General features: G+C 31.3%; 2 protein-coding genes across 2 annotated transcripts in view; both read right to left on the reverse strand.

The window, feature by feature from the left end:
• Wdr33 (WD repeat domain 33) overlaps positions 1-18,661 on the reverse strand; it is a 97,201-nt gene that overhangs the window by 71,309 nt on the left and 7,231 nt on the right. Inside the window, exon 2 of the mRNA XM_067283519.1 lies at positions 6,060-6,328. Within this exon, the coding sequence (XP_067139620.1) occupies positions 6,060-6,275 (216 nt within the window). The 5' untranslated portion in view covers positions 6,276-6,328. The remainder of the gene's footprint in view (positions 1-6,059; positions 6,329-18,661) is intronic.
• Positions 9,609-10,517, reverse strand: LOC136985739 (uncharacterized). The gene has a single exon (XM_067283085.1). The coding sequence runs from the start codon at positions 10,515-10,517 to the stop codon at positions 9,609-9,611; it is 909 nt and encodes a 302-aa protein (XP_067139186.1).

Consider the following 18,661-nt stretch of genomic DNA (forward strand, 5'->3'; position numbering starts at 1 on the left):
TAGGATGCTTTGTTTTTATCAATTTAGAATGAAAAAGTGTATACTTTCAACACCTGGTGGCAGTACTATCGCCATAAAAACTTCAATAGTGGAGCCAGACTCCCACCACAATCCAAGTACAAGTGCAAATAACTCACATGATTAAATATAATTGCGCTAAGGATTTTTACACTCATTTTTATGCTGTGGAGTGTTGGTCTTACCCCACTTTTCTAAAAAAAAAAAAAAAACACAGAAATGATATGAATTAAAAGTTTTGTTGGTAACTGGTGAAATTTTTTTTTTTCATTTTATTAATTTTATTCATATATTTTTACAGTTTTCTGGAAGGAAAAGTACAGTACATTTGTGACTGGCCCACCCACAGTAAGATATGCCTCCCTAACAAGGCACGAAACCCTTTCTAAGAGATTCAAAGAAATTATCAGTATTTTGATGCTATATTTTTATTGGAATTAGCAGAGTATGTGCATGAGTTGTATTCCCACATGTTCTCTATATTCTTGGAATCAAGCAGTGTCGTCGTTACTGCATGCGTAACAACAACATTGTTTGATTCATTTCACTGGGAACAATTCTGTCACCCTCCTTATAGTCCGGACCTAGCTCCATCCGACTTCCATTTGTTTCCTCATCTCAAGAAATTTCTTTGCAAGTGATGATAAGATCAAGGTAAACGTCCAGAACTGATTCAGGTTGCAGGCGGCCGAATTTTACGAAGCAGGTATGTTGCAATTAGTGCCAAGATATGACACATGCCTTAATTTGCATGGTGAATATGTCGAAAAGTAGTTTAAGGTATGTAGATTTTTTTGTAATAAAATACAAATGAAAAAAAATTGCAAATCTTTTTTAATACCCAAACAGTACTAACTTTCTGGATGAGCTTGGTATATTTTAAGTACATATTTGTCTGTGTCCAGAAAACCAGAGAATCCAGAATACGTACTTCCAATCCCAAGCATACACAATATTTAATCTGGTATTGTATGATACTTTATAATAACAATAAGTATTTTTTTCATTTTAAACTGTTTAAAGAGAGTGCGTTTAAACGTCGAAAGCTTTTGTTGGATGATTTATTAAATGTTTTTTGTTACCGAACATAAAGGTTCTTCAAGGGTTGTTTTAGAGAGCACTTTTCATATCCCTTTTCTTATAAATTACTAAAAACCTACATGTTTCAAATACAACTCAATTCATTGATTTTTTTTCTAGAAATAACAATAGAAATTTGTTTATAAATTAGTCCAAAGTTTTAATTTATACAATATCATATCTCCTCAATTCTAAGATGCATATTTTTATCCATTTTTACTTGCTCAAAAAAAGACTGCATCTCAGAATCAAAGAATCTTATTTTCACAGTCTGAAACAACTATTAGCACTCATTACAAGCAGTAATCAAAAGTTTCTGTTATTGGTGTATAATGCACCATGTGCATTATACACCAATAACAGATGCTTTTGACTACACTCCTCAACAATTATATCGATACAACTGAGCTTTATTGGTAACGAATGTTTAATTGAAACTCTTTTTTATCATTTAAAATATATTTGAGACAAAATAATGATAATTTCTTTTTGATGTATATGAAGAAGAGTGTAGAAATAAAGCTGCTGAACATTATATACCCCATAAAATCTGTATTGGTCTTCTTTTAAATTGTTGTTACATAACAAAACTCAATAAAACAAATTATTTAAAAATTTTTTCTTTGATAAATAACATCTCAAAATTCAATTTCAAAATCACACTGCACCTTACACTCCGTCTTCATTTTACATTTTAAGCCAGCTTAATCAACACATTGCCAATTTAAATGTTACCAAAGCCAATTTGAATGTTGAGTTGACTTAAATACGAAAAAGTGGATAAGCTTAATTCACTCTTAGATACAAGCTTATGATGTCATAAAGCTTTTAACGTCATGTCAGATAAAACATCAATTAAAAATTATTTATTTATTTATTTTAAATTGATTATTTATATTTTATATTACTTAAAGTAAATTCACTTATAATGATTTTCTGAAAATAATTAAAAATTTAATTTTATTTAAAATGTAATATTGAGTGTGATCGCTTGAAGGTTATGAGAAATAAGTCATTTCAAGTGTGAACATACTCTCTACATACTAGAACCCTCATATATATATTCCTAAGAGTCATTATATATTCTACTCATTCAGATCTGAAGAAAAAACTGGATTTATTCAGAAAATATCTATCAAGTTGAAGTATTTAACAGATAATCTGTTTCAGAATGTATTGGGTTGTTCGGAAAGTTCATAGCGATTTTTAAGAGAAATAACAGAAATTGTTTTAAAACTAAAAATATACTTTTATTCCATTATGTATGCGCCATTGTTTTTAATGACGTGTTGCCATCTATGGGGCAGCTTCATGATACCCTCTTCGTAGAACTTTCCAGTTTTTTCCGCGAAAAACTGATCCACGTGGTTTTTGCAAGCTTCCAAACTATCAAAGTTTTTATCATGAAGGGAATTTTGCAGAGAACGGAACAAATGGTAGTCCGATGGGGCAAGGTCGGGTGAGTAAGGGGGGTGGGGTAAAACATCCCAGCCTAGTTCCAATAATTTTTGGCGTGTTCGTAAAGACGTGTGAGGTCTGGCATTATCTTGGTGAAACACAATGCCTTTTCTATTGGCCAGTTCCGGACGTTTTTCTTTAATTGCCACGTTCAGCTTATCCAATTGGGAACAATACTTATCAGAATCAATTGTTTGATTCTGTGGAAGCAGCTCGTAGAACAGGATTCCTTTCCAGTCCCACCAGACAGTGAGCATGACCTTCTTTGGATGAAGACCGGCCTTTGGAGTTTTTAATGGTAATTCATTTTTCTTACCCCATGATCGTTTTTGGCTGATGTTGTTATAAATGATCCACTTTTCATCACCTGTCACTAAACACTTCAGAAAAGGGTCATTTTCATTTCGTCTTTCAAGAGAATCACAAATTGAGATACAATCCAGTAAGTTTTTTTCCGTTAAGTCGTGAGGTATCCAAATGTCGTAACGATTCACGTATCCGAGCTTCTTTAGATGTTGAAATACAGTACTGTTTGATGACTTCACTATGTCTGCAATCTCTCGAGTTGTGTAATGAGGGTTTTCATCCAATAATGCTTTGATCTGGTCCTCTTCAATAACAGGAGGTCTTCCTGAGCGAGGAGCATCTTCAAGGCTGAAATTACCCGTTTTAAATTTTGCAAACCACTTTCGAACAGTTGATTCTGAAACAACACTCCCACCATAAACATCACATATCTTTTTTGCTGTTTGTACAGCATTTTTGCCTTTATGAAAAAAGAAAAGAAACAAGTGTCGATAATGCACGTTGTTTGCATCCATTTTTGCAATGAGACAAATTAAACGCTATTTGAATAATCTTAACGGTTTTTTTGTAACGGACGCGTCTCAAGGTCATTTAGCGTAATGTTCATTGGTTTGTTCAATTCTAATCATTTTTGCGTCAATCGGTGTCTCAACTGTCGGCTATCAAAAATCGCTACAATCTTTCCGAACAACCCAATACATGTTAAAGCCAAGACACACTCAGAAAAAAGAAACAAAGAAAGAATATAAAAATAACTGATATGCTAGTTACTAAACTTTTGAGTCTGTATTTTGGGTAAATGAAGTGACTCCTAACAGTTTATAACTTCAAGTACAATCTTATTAAAAATGAGAAAGAACTATTTCATATGAGTTGTAACTGCAACCCTCAATCTAAAGTAAAAATAGCCAAAGATGTTTCTATTATGTGGGAAACACACGTAGAACTTTTAAAGAGCATATAAAAAAACACATCTGAATATAAAATAAGAAAAGATAAATACAGCATTAGAAAAGGAGGTTTAAAACAAGGCAGCTCAAGTATTGTGAAAGGAGTGAGCTTATGATTACTAATACAAAAATATCTACATATACAGTACAAATCAAATAATTATTTCCATGAGTAACAATTGTTTATATCTTGTTTGTTATGTATTATTAATTAATTTTTATCATTAAAATTTTTATTTAAAAGTTTGTATTTTATTCAAACATTGTACAGATATCCCCCCATATAACACGGTAGTTAGGTTCTGAAAAAGTGCCAAATTATGTCAATCCATACTATACAAAACAAAGAACTAGAACTAAACATATGGTTAGGTTCCAAAAGTTTACTATTCTTTTGTAATTAAGAGAAATACATTTATTAAAGCAATCAATAATTAACTAACAATCACATTCAAAGTATTGCAAGTTAATATTAATATTTTTCTTCACTGTTGAATAAAGATATTTTCTATTTTGGCCAAATATCATAATCTTCTGGGCTTTCCTGTTGACTTTAATCTGAAGTATCAGCAACATCTTGACTTTTCTCTAGTTTTTTTTCACAAAATCTGATATTTTCATTTGCTTGTTTGCCTAAGAGATTTTTAAAAATTTAATTTTTTTATGTAATAATGGCAATACGTTTGTTTCGATTTCACAATCTTTTGGATTTGTTTACAGCACTATTACCAATGACAATGCTACCTGATTTATACGAAAGCTAAAATAGGAAGCTAGGACAAGGAAAAAGAAAAACTGTACAATCAATTCATTGAAAATTTCAATATTCTAAAATCATTGGTCAAATATGAGACAACATGCATACTTGCTTGAATAAAATATATCAAATAACTGTGTTTATACTTAAAAATTCTGAAGTTTTGTATAGGGATGTCTCCAATTCTCAAACCATGTTAGAGTGAAACCGTGCCATGCAAAGGACTTCCCCAATTCTCGAACCATGTTGTACAAATGCCATTTATACAAGATACCTGTATTCTATTTTTAATATATTTAATTTGGATCTGATGAGACATTAATGTTCAATTTCAATAAATATTTGAACTCCTTAAAGTTTTTCTATTTTTATTTGCTTCATATTGTAATTTGTAATTCTGAAAACTTCAGTTCAGCAAATTATTTTCTTTTCTTTTGTATTCGTCTCTTATAAATAATGTATATTAATAAAGTCTAAAAACATTTTATAAATTATAATATGATAAAATAAGAAATAAAACAAAGTTTATAGTTAAGAAAATAATAATAATAAAATATTAATTGTATATGTAATTAAAACAATTTAATAATAAACGTTGATAAACTATGACAAAAATAAAATAATGATTCAATACTTCTACAGACTGAACATATTGTTAGCAATTAATAGCAACTTAATTAACAAACAGAATTTTCTTAATAAAGATTTATATTAACAATATAATGATAATAGGGAGTCATTCTCTAAATGTAAAGTAGAAGTTCATTAATCTGGCATCTATGAGATTAGTGTGATGTCAAATTATCAGAAATTCTAAACTAACAGAGGTTTTCGTATTTTTGCAAACTTCGATAAATTACACACAATCTAATCATGTAACTTGTTCACTTTCTACATGTACAAGTTACTGTATGCTTGCAATTTGTTTATAAACACATTTTAATCAGTCTGGTGATATACAGCACATGACTACACTGTATAAAGAGTGATTGCAAAAATTGCAAAATGTTAATAGAATGTTATTGCACAAAATCAGCATTCACAATAATTCATGTGCATATTCTATACTATTTATTTTCCAGACATATGATATATACATATGATTTGCAAAAGCAACATATGCACAGAGTACAATAAACATGTTTTTAAATATGCCGTTCTTGCACTGACTGGATATGAAAATACATTGACAATGCACATCATTACTAGCATAAAAACACATATGCCAGCATTCTGCAAAGTAATGTTCATTCAGCATAATACAATGTCAACTACAAGATTTTTTATCATACTATGTATTCAAACAGATTTCAATTCATGGAACAGTAGCATGCTGGATTATTAATCTGACAATTCTGGATTATCAGCTACTTTTCAGAAAGTGCCAGATTACTGAACATTCTAGATTATCGGATACTGGATTAACAAACTTCTACTGTATTAAAGATGTTAAAACATTTTAATGTTTATTTATATAAAAATATTCTTACTTCAATATATTTCACAACTGCCGAATTATAATCGACGGTCTTTCTTGCTACGGCTTTTCTTAGACGTTTACCGTCAAACTCGATTGCCTGAATTTGTTGGGAGTGTTGTCGATACTGGTGACTGTTATAATAAGCAACTGGTTTCTGAAAATTTGTTTGAAACCTTGGCATGTGAAAAAATCTCTGAGGAGATGACTGAGTTGCACTGCCTTGCATCTTCTTTTTATTCAATTACAATATTTTTTTCTATCAGATAAAACTGAAACTACCTGTAAAATTAATTATAAATTTTGAGATATATAAAACTTGAGATTCCATAAATCATAAGAATTTTTATTATTATATAAAACATTCAAAAGTATTTATTAAACTAATAAACCAGTAAATTAATTATTATTCGTCAAAAATAATAAATAAAACATGCAAATTTAGTTCTAACTGTAACCAAATTTGCATATATTACATTTTAACCTTGATTTTTAAATAAAAATATTTATTTACCATATTTTCATGCATGTAATATTCAAGTTATCTGTGTTTAAAAGACAATTTGAAATGTGCTGCACGTTATAATTAATAACCATATAGTTAATTATAAATGTGTGTCTATGGAACAACAGTTGCTGCCTAAGATTTTATATATACAGTGGGGTTAGTTGCAAAGACATTATTTTCATTCTAGCAATTTTCTTTCTAGTAATGTGATATCACACATTATACTGGTGAAAATATGATAATATATTACAAGATAAAAAAATTGTGTTATAATATATATATATTTTTTTTCCAGTAATATATTAAAAAGTCATATTTAACATTATAGAATTGTTGTCTTGCTATTTGTTAGCTCATTAATGATTATGTAGTTCTAATTTTCAATTAGAACTACAAAAGAACTTTATATATACATAGGTCATACTGAAAGTCACGAGCAACAATCTCTATATATATATATGAGAATGTTTGTTTGCTATACACTCCTAGGCTGTTCAACCAATTGCTACAAAACTCGGCTGTTACATTTACATACTTCTAACTTAGATAATGTCACATATCCCCCCAAAATATCTATTAGAAATTAATTGATTTACAGAAATTCATCTACATTCGATTTGTTGACTTACATGTAGCACCATCTACTAACAAAAAATTTCACAAAATAATAAACTAAATATAATTCTTACAAAAAAGGATTTAATTTTTAAGAAATATATATTACATTCACTTAATTACTGTAACAATGATATAGTGCAAAATAGACGTGCTATATCATTACTGTGATAGGTAGCATGTAGTACTTATCACTCAGATTTTTTTCATTTCTGAACAGTACTTTCTTAATAGAGTGCCCTCTAGTGTCCAAGTGGATAAACACCAAACACTGGTAGTTAGTTTGTCATGGTTTGGGCAGGATCAATGGGCTGGCCACATGGAGTTTTCCGAAGTTTCTTCACGTTAGTTACACCTAAATGGGGGTCAGCTTTACATAAAAGTCTTCCCGGGATGCATCTCTTCAGTAGAACTCTCAAATGTTGCATTGCTGTAACCAAATTAACCAATACATATCTCGACCGCACACCTGGGTGAATATGAAAATTAGATAATTACGTGATAATTACGATTAAATCTGGTGTGTATTACGATTTACCAGATTTAATTGTAATACACACTGGTTAAAGGTTCAAGCAAAACTAATTTTTTTCAAATTAACCAAATTAATTGTAATGAGTGATTATTTATTGTGATATCGTCACAATGCTAGACTGCAATTTTTCGTCGGAGTGTTCTCAATTCTTTTAGTGGTGTCTTGCCCCTGCACATCATACTTTTCCTGTTAGCAATAGAGTCGTGCCAGTCATCTATCTAACTCTGTTCGGGGAAAACTTTTGAACATGACTTCTAGTGCAAACTAGAAATACATATATAGTTAATTTGGACCTCCTGCCTGAAGATTTCTATATCTGGTTTTGATTTTCATCTATCTAACTCCATTCTCACAATTAACAAAGGACAGACAGTCAGAGGGAAGACAGTGGAAATTTATACAGTAGAGACTCGTTAATCGGAACCCCGGTAATCAGAACGATTTTCAGTCGGACTGTGTTGTGCTGAATCGAACGTTTTTGATACTAGATTTACTTCTAAAGTATAATTTTCATGTTTTTATATTCTTCAATATATTTATTTTGTTTGTACAAAATGCAGAAATAATTTTTAACGATACGATAGCCTCGATTATTATTATAAAAATTTTCGTTAGGCTTAAAATCGACGAAAATTCAACACGAAGCGACACGCAAGGGAGAAAAATTTGAACATCGGACAGGTTAATATATTTATTCGTACATAATCGGTAATCAGAACAAATCACTAATCTGAACAACCCCAGTCCCCAATTGATTACGATTTTCGGTTCTCTACTGTACATCTACAATTTTTTCAAATTGCAGCCCAATAATTTTTCTATAAATGTGATATTTATGAGAACATACTTTCCATGTAGTTTATACAATCCGTTGCAAAAATATAAACACTTTATCATCACATAAAAAATTATTCTTGCATTTTTACAAGATTTTTTTATTTAAACAAGTTTTATACAAATTCTTTCAGACTTTAAGGTTAGCAAGTTCAATCACAAACCTTCACACCCTATCCAACACTGATCACTTTTCAAATTTTAATATAGACCAGTATTAATTAGTTGTTGTTGACTGTCCTCACTCCAGGAGGAGGTCAATAACTACTTTTGGTCAAATTACTTCAACCCCCTTCTGCAAGAGTCCCTTCAGACCCAGCAATATGGTGGCATTCAAATAGGAAAATTACTTCAATTAATAAATAAACACACCTGATTTATATTCGCTGAGCTTATTGTTTTATTCCGAACGTTTTCAGCCTACTGTAATAGGCCATCTTCAGGCTTTACACTTTTTATTCGAAATGGTAACATTCGAATTTATTTGAATTTGCACTTTAAATTAACGGATTAACATACTCTCAAAACGCTTTGCTAACGAAAAACTTAAAGTAAAAAATAAATAATAAAATACAATAACTGAATAACAAAAAAATTTTACATCCAAATTAATTAAGTGTGAATACTAATTCCTATGAACTCCAGTTCATATTTTTATGGATTATCAAAACCCATACTCTTTTCAATTTTTGTACTTCCAAGCTGATGGTAATGCATTTGCATCTTTTGAGCTTAAGCATCTGTCCCTCATTTCACTTGTAAATTTCTATTTTTTCCATTTCCATCGCGATGGACGGTGAATGTCCTGTTTTAACTATCTTTGATTCATTCCATTTGACTACCGCTCCGTCCGCCTGCGCCATACTCGCCAAAATCGTGCTGTTGAGTCCCTTACTCACACTATATTTATGTTCGTTTACCCGTACTTTGAGGCTTTTTCTTGTCACTCCTATATATTCTTTATCAATTCCTAATTGTTGGTTCTCATATGGTGTATTGTATATACCCGCTTGTTCCTCCATTCTAATTTTGTCTTTATTATTTCTTAATAGTCTATAAATATTGGGTGCTCATTTGTAAATTATGTTTGTGTTTTTGTATTTTCCCAATTCCTTCACCACCTTCCTTGTTTGCTCATTGTATGTGAACTTGTTGAAAGTTGTGGTGCCGTTATTCGTTGCCGTTGTACCTTTTTGTTTACTGTAACTCTTGATGAGGCTTTTGATTGTGGACATTTTGTATCCCAAATTCTTCGCTACCTTTTGGATTCTATTAATTTCTTTGTCCCGGTCTAGCACATCGGTGCAGTATAAGAAGGCCCTTTTGATGAGTGCCTTAAATGCAGATAGCTTATACTTAAATGGGTCTTTCAAACATGCTGGTATATATAAAGGAGCATGTGTTGGTTTCCAATATACTGTCGTTTGTATGTTTCTTAGCTTAAATTCCATGTTAATATCCAAGAAATGGATGTTTCTTTGGCTTTTTTGTTCTAATTTTAGTTTCAAACCATGTTCATTGTCGTTGATTGCAGTCAAGAAATCGTTAATGCGCTGGTCATCTTTCCAAATTATTAAAACATCATCAACATATCGTTTGTATATAACAATGCCATCTGCAAAGTCTTCGATGATGTTCTTTTCTAACTTTCTTATTACTAGTTCACATAGGAATCCAGACGTAGGACTTCCCATGGCAACTCCGTTCTTTTGTTTATATATTACTCCATTAAATTTAAAAAAGGAATGAAAACAAATTAGATCTGCCAAATTTTGTAGGTTTTCCATGAATTTCTCCACCTCTTGATTTTGTTGTATCAAAAATTCAATTAATTCTTTGAAGCACGATGTTAAATTTATGGAGGGGTACAAACTTTCAAAGTCCATTACAGTTCCTATTTCATCGTTCATTAAATTTAAGTTTTGCAATGTTCTTGTTAGTTCATTTGGATCCTGGGTCACAAAACCATTACCTTCCATTTTTTCTTTTATGTATTGCTTTAATCGTTTTTCCAGCGTGTATGTAGGTGCGTTACATTTTTCTACCACAGGAGTTCTTTGTTCTCTTTGTGTGTTTTCGCGAATGCAAATATCCTTGGCATCTGTGGATTGGGGTTGTGTGTTCTTTTTAGGAAGGTTAAGATGGATGAAAGTGGAGCTTTTTCAATCTTTCTAACTTTTTTATCTGTGCTTGAGATTATTCTTTCATCCACGATATCACATTCGGTTTTTTTGATATACTCCTCCATAGCTGTATTGTATCATTTTCTTTCCATAATAAACATTTGTTTTGTTTTGTCCGCTTTAGTTAATACTAACTGATTCTTGTTTAACCATTCTTTTGTGCGTTTTATATCTATCTGTTCCTTTTTTTGTCCTGTCTGTGTTTTCTTTTCATTGTGTATCATTTTCCATCTAAAATAGTCCTTTTCTACCACACTCATACCTGACATGCCTCTTTCCAATTCTGCTATTGAGGTTTGCCACAAGTTTCTATTGTTAGGTACATAATTAGGCCCATTTTTTAACGTATCTTTTACAAATTTCGACACTTCATATTGGTCCCATAGGATGTATGGTGTTACATTTGTTTCTTTTTTGCTTGGTGTTTGTTTCTTTAAAATCCAACTCATTTTTCTTTCGTACTTTTTTTCTACAGTATTTTGCACCCTGTTGGTTAGTTTAACCGTACTGTTATTGATTTGTTGCAACCAACCCGAATTTTCTTGGAATATTTCGTTTTCCAATTCAATTAATTCATTTAATATTCCGTATACCTTGTTTTTTAAGCCCAATGAAAATTTTTATAATAATAATCGAGGCTATTGTATCATTAAAAATTATTTCTTTATTTTGTACAAACGAAATTAATATATTGAAAAATATAAAAACAAAAAAATTATACTTTAGAAGTTAATCTAGTATCAAAAACATTCGATTCAGCACGACACAGTCCAACTGGAAAGCTGATCTAATTAATCTAGACCAACTGAATTAATTAATCTAGATGTAAAATTCTTCGTCATTATTCAGTTATTGTATTTTATTATTTTTGTTATTATTCAGTTATTTTGTATTTTATTATTTATGTTTTACTTTAAGTTTTTCGTTAGCAAAGCGTTTTGAGAGTATGTTAATCCGTTAACTTAAAATGCAAATTCAAATAAATTCGAATGTTACCATTTCGAACAAAAAGTGTAAAGCCTGAAGATGGCCTATTACAGTAGGCTGAAAACGTTCGGAGGAATAAAACAATAAGCTCAGCAAATATAAAACAGGTGTGTTTAGTTATTAATTGACTTAGAAATTATATGTGAGATCTGTGAGATAGAAGTTCCATATTTTCGGTTGTTATATGCTACAAAGCCATTATGGATATGGAAATTACAAATATGGAAAGAAGAAATGCACTAAAAAAGTAAGGTTAGAAAATTGAAAAATATAAAATAAACGTGAAGAGATTTTGTTACTACATTCCAATTTTTTTCTCTTCTTTTTAAATACATTTTATGGTAGATTTGTTTATGACAAAAGCAAAAGCTGATTCTCCTCCCCTTAAATGATCTAGTACTTTAATTTTTTTTTCAGAGATAACACTTTCAGCCATTTTGATATTTTTCTACTAGACTTTATTTAGACAGCATTTGTAAAGATAAAAGAAAATTCTATACAGAAACACATTTTTCCAGCAAAATGATTTTAATCTTTAATAATCACCTTCAAATTTTGGAAAGAATGCATTTCCAGTACAAGGACCTCTCATCAGCTTACAAACACATAGTATATCACATAATTATACAGTAGAACGTCACTTATCCGAAAGCCGGTTAACCGAAAGCTTTCCAGTCAGACTGTGTCGTGCTGAATCGAACGTTTTTGATACTAGATTAGACTTCTAAAGTATAATTTTTTTGTTTTTATATTTTTCAATATATTAATTTCGTTTGTACAAAATAAAGAAATAATTTTTAACAATACAATAGCCTCGATTATTATTATAAAACTTTTCATTAGGCTTAAAATCGACGAAAATTCAACATGAAGCGACACGCAACGGAGAAAAATTTCAACATCGAATAAGTTAATATATTTTTTCGTACATAATCGGTTGAATGTTTTCAACCATTGTTTAATAGTCATCCTCAGATCATATATATGTGATATAGAAGAAAATTTCAAAATATTAAAAGATATACCGTATTTTACGGACTATAAGACGCACTTTTTTCTTTGAAAAATTGCCTCCAAAATTCAGGTGCGTCTTATAGTCCGTAGCGTCTTTTAGGTATTTTTTTTTTTAAATTGCTTAAAAATTAAGGTGCGTCTTATAGTCCGTAAAATACGGTAATCATTTTTGGTAAAACTAACAGGTTCATTGCTAAATTCAGCAGTGGAAAAACTGGTGCTGAAGTAAAAACTGCACACATTCAAGTAGTAATTTTACAACACCAAATATTACAGCAATGATGAAACAATCTGTAGAGTTAGCTATAATCTCAGTGTTCAATGAGATATTTAAACTTTTGCCAGTGTTCCTTGATGAAAGATAATGAACTAGAATGCAAAAGTATTTTAATGCTTAATTAAGTTCAACAATAGTTTAAATTCAACAAACAAAAGTTTAAATTCTTATATATTTATTCTTTTATTACAAACAAACCACTTCAAACAACCTATACTCTGCAATAAAATTAATTCTTTAATCTAACGTTTTCGGTTAGCTTTACTAACCCTCTTCAGGATTCCCAAAAAACCGTTATTTCGAAAAATACGTTCGAAAAACTCTTTACAATTTAGAATGCTTTTAAACTTTCCGGCTGCGCAATCTCAGATCATTCTTTCACAGCTGCATATCGGCCGCTCTCCAAGCGGAAGGGATTTGATATGATTCTTTAAAGTTAATGCTTTGCCCTTTTTCATTGTACTTGCCAATACACCATGCCTTCGTATATTTAAGTTGCCTTATATTTGCCACTTTCTGTACAATTTTCGCATCGTCCCAGTTGATAGACATCTCGTCCGGATCCGCTATCGCATAGTTGGCTAACGCCGTAACTGGTTGCCTGCATCTTACATTACTTTTATGCTCCTCTAACCTTACTGCCAGTGATCTCTTCATGGCCCCTATATAATACAGCTCCATACTTTTCCTTTTATCCTGCATTGGTATTCTGTAAACCCCTGGAATTTTCATTCTGTCTATGGGCGCTTTGTCGTTCCATAGCAACTGAAATACAGTAGGGTTCTTCCTGTATGCTATTTTTTTATTCTTCTCTATTCCTATTCTTCTATATTGAATGAATGAATGAAAATCCAGAATGAAAATTCCAGGGGTTTACAGAATACCAGTGCAGGATAAAAGGAAAAGTACGGAGCTGTATTATATAGGGGCCATGAAGAGATTGCTGGCGGTAAGGTTAGAGGAGCATAAAAGTAATGTAAGATGCAGGCAACCAGTTACGGCGTTAGCCAACTATGCGATAGCGGATCCGGATGAGGTGTCTATCAACTGGGACGATGCGAAAATTGTACAGAAAGTGGCAAATATAAGGCAACTTAAATATACGGAGGCGTGGTGTATTGGCAAGTACAATGAAAAAGGGCAAAGCATTAATTTTAAAGAATCATATCAAATCCCTTCCGCTTGGAGAGCGGCCGATATGCAGCTGTGAAAGAATGATCTGAGATTGCGCAGCCGGAAAGTTTAAAAGCATTCTAAATTGTAAAGAGTTTTTCGAACGTATTTTTCGAAATAATGGTTTTTTGGGAATCCTGAAGAGGGTTAGTAAAGCTAACCGAAAACGTTAGATTAAAGAATTAATTTTACTGCAGAGTATAGGTTGTTTCAAGTGGTTTGTTTGTACTAATGCAGTGTACAGTACATAGTAATATTCTTTTATTATTTAACAAATTGAAAGTAACGTTATAATCAGGAATTACCAATTTTCATGAGTGCAGCCATCTCGATACTGCGAAAAAAGCATCTTCTGAAGCTGCTGTAACTTATACTCTCAAACTTGACATTCACTTTATACATAGCAATCTTATTAGCAATGATTTCCCTTTAAGCTTCTCACAGCCACTGCAGCACTGCCGAATTTAGCAATGATCCGTAATTCATAATTTAAATTTTGGAATGTAAATCTGCACAGAACCATTACAGTTTTTAAATGACAGTCCAAACATGAACAAATAAGACAAATCTGTAATATGTGTAATAAAAATAACTAAATTAATTAATTAAATAATAATAATAATGACACTAACAAATATGGCAATACTATATTTATATTTTTATGGACAACCACCATACTGAAACAATTTTTTATATACAATATGCATACAAACAGCTGAGTTATGAAACATCATGAAAACATCTATTCAATTAAATAAAGTCAATTTGCTGTAATAACAAGATGTGTTTCTCTATAGAATTATTTCTTCCAGTTTTGGTTTATATACATCAATAAAAAAAAAAACTGAAAAAAATCCTGTAATAAAAAGTACAATACAAACTAATATAAAACATGTTTTAAGAAGCAGCCCAATTTGCAAGTTTTCGTCCAATCTAGTAATTGAATAATTATTTTACTTTCCCAATTATCCAAGATGACTGTAAATGAACACACTAGTTTCCTTATACTGTAATTCATAAAAGAAAGTTTAAAAGAATAACATGTATACTAAAATTACAAAAATCTTAGAAAATTCCTATAAAATGGGCCACATTACATTATATTTTTAAAATAAAAAACAATAAAAATGTCCACAATTGATAAAAAAGTTCCACAAACACTAAAGTGCAACCTCAAAATAGATCTTTACTTGAAGACTACTGCTGGAGATTTTTACCCTCCCTATAAGTGACTTACTCTTTTTTAAATAGACACCAACAACTGTTATAAGTAATTGGGTTATAATTTCAATCCAAATTATAGCCTGATTATTTACAGCAGTTGTGGGTGTCTATTTGCTATGCGTCGGGTTTCTGTTGGTGTTTATATTATCATCTTTTCTTTTTTTTTTATCAATTGTGAGCATTTTTATTGTTCTTTATTTCAATATCTTCTACTCTGCTTAACAGTGTTATGATCACTCTTGTACACACTCGTTGAACCTTTATCCCCGGGTACTGCTTAGATTTCATGAAATAAACGTTTTCGCCTCACCCAGGTCTGCTTCAGGTTAAATGAAAACTGTATTTCAATCTTAGAACAGTTTTCTGAAACACTTTCAAATGTTGAGTTTTAAAATAGATTCGAAGATATGCATGTGCTATGGAGCGTCGGCTCTTTCTTGCCGTCTTTGTCGGGTATAAGTAATGTCGGGTGTATGAAAGAATGTTACCGTCTTTGGAGTTTCTACATCTCCCTGTCCTGCTGGTCCTGTATATTTCAAGGGCTTCTAGGGCCCTGATGTGGTCAGTGTGAAAAGCTCTTTTTTTTATCAGTCTGGCATTGGATAGGATGGCATAAACCTCTGGGTCGGTGGCATAAGTGGATAGGGCAGTGGTGTAACGAGCATGGCCTATGTTGTATTTGTGCTCCTTGACTCTCTGTTCGACGGAATGTTAGTGGAGCCAATGTACACCATTTCTCGCCTAAACCTGTCATCTCTCACGGAATACTGTATACTCCCGGAGCCCTAAAATCATCCTGTTTGTCTTTCGCATTGTGTAATAATGTATATATAGTGGGAGACCTTCAGTATGTTATTTTGGTACCAGTTTTGATTTCAATTTCTTTATATAAAGCTTGAAATCGTTGGTTGTACTCAACCATAGTGTGTCTGCTGGCTGAGTCTTGATCTCGACCTTGGTTGTGAGCTCTAAGTACAGTCAAACCTGTTTTTATGCGCTCTTTTTATGTGCGATTTTTATTTGTGCGATTTTTTAATGCGAATTTTTAATTTATGCGTTTTTTTTGTGCGATATAGTTGGCGACTAGTTTCGTGCGATTCGTCATGTCTCACGTTGACTTATTATAGCTAAATAAACTTATTATAGCATAAATGCACTTATTATAGTAATATTATTGCATGAATATGCGAAAAATGAAATAATTTACTTTTTAAGTCAACAAAACACCACCTGGACAATATGTAAAACAGACGATAGACCAGACGATGCAGTCAAGTGCTGACATCTGTTGTCAATAAATTCTATTTCGTACGGTTTTGAGTTATTTTCTATGTGAGACTTTTTTTATGCGGTCCCTGTTGACCGCATAAAAAAATATTTTTTAATTGTGTTGCGAAAACTATTATTTACAGCCATTCGTGAAGTTTCGTAAGATTTTTTTTATGCGTTTTTTTAAATGCGGTCCCTATCCCCCGCATAAAAACAGGTTTGACTGTATTGGGTGTACTGTGCATTCATGTGGTTTGGAATAGGCATGTGCTAACCCCGTATTAACCACCATAACCTAGACATCCACATCTGGCTCAATGAAGGAGTGGTCGATACCATTATATATTATAAACAGGCTACATCCTATAGTTTATACTGGCAAACTCAGCCAACCCTTACACTTATAAAATCACAGCATTCAGAGCATTAGTTAGGAGAGCATATTCACACCCTTCCAGTTGGAGGGATACAGCAATTGAACTACAGAATCTAGAGCGCATCACGATGCACATGGTTAAAAAAGAAATAATAAGATTTCATATACCTGGCATTACTTACGCAAAAAACAAGTAAAAGCCAACGCTCCATAGCACATGCATAGCTTTGAATTTATTTTAAAACTCAACATTTGAAAGTGTTTCAAAAAAAACTGTTCTAAGATTAGAATCCAGTTTACATTTAACCTGAAGCAGACCTCAGGTAAGGCCGAAAACGTTCATTTCATGAAATCTAAGCAGTAAGCAGGGGATAAAAGTTCAACAAGTGTGTACAACAGTGTTCTTTATTTTTAAAAGCATAAAGTGATGAAGCCCTTTTAAGATTTTTGTAATTTTACTATTATGTAAATTATTGTGATCAGTTCTGAGAGAAGTCAAGTATAAAGCATAAATTTCAGATTCCAGCAGTAGTCTACAAGTAAAGGTCTGTTGTGTGATGTGTTTTTCAGTGTTTGCTTTTTCATCAATTGTGAACAATTTTCCTTTATTTTAATAACATGTATTACAAAATAGTTTGTTTGTTTCTGTTACTTTTAATCATTTAACTTCAATGTGAGACAAATCATTTGTAACTACAATAATACATATTTTTATTCTTAAAAAAAATATTGTACATATATTAGCTGTATAAAAAATAATGTAAAAATTGTTGTTTATATATATAATTAACAATTAAATTCACTAAGCAAGGCTTAAAAGTGCTACCATACAAATCCTTTATATACATAATTTTTAATCCAAAATAGATGTGGCTGTCTGTTATATCAGAGATTTTGGTTATCTAAGGTAGCACTTAGTGATAAAGCATAAATTTTGCTAAAAAAAACTGGTGTGTTCTCTGTGTGATTAGTTTTCTACAACAAAATTTATGCTTTTCACTAAATAATCCATCGGGAGAACAAGTGAAGCGTGCAATGCCATAAGGTTGTAAATGCCATTTTTCTCAAAATACGTTTTATTGAAGAAATGAATTTTAAATGCAATGTTTTTTCCTACAAAAAAATATTGTGGCGATAGTGGCGCTCTAAGTGGCTATATTTTGAAGATGAATTTATGTGCAAGCCATAACGTTTTAAGTGCCAAAGTGCAAGCCACGTGACTTTTGGCACGTAAAATGTTATGGTTTACATTTACATCATTTTGTTATTCCAATTTGTAACGCAGTGAGTTTTTTACGCAGAACCGATAACCGAATGCCAGTTTATTAATAGTTAACCTGTATCACCTTATTATTTGATATTTCAAAATGATATTCAAACTTTCATTAATCTTTCAAATTTGAAGTTTTCAAATACATTTTAACTTTTATTACACTAAATTAATACCTTATTGTTTATATTTTCCTTTATTTATCATAATTATATTACAATTAATAAAGATTACAGCCCAGTTCAAGTACCAAAACTATGGGCCCAACATTGCTGAAGCCAGGAAGTAGTCACTAATAGATTATTGCCAGTTTTTAATGTTAAAATTGATATTGAATTTGTAAATTGTGT

Source organism: Centruroides vittatus, unplaced genomic scaffold (genome assembly GCF_030686945.1).
Source record: "Centruroides vittatus isolate TY-2023 unplaced genomic scaffold, ASM3068694v2 contig_1213, whole genome shotgun sequence".
In the NCBI taxonomy this organism is placed as follows: Eukaryota; Metazoa; Arthropoda; class Arachnida; order Scorpiones; family Buthidae; genus Centruroides; species Centruroides vittatus.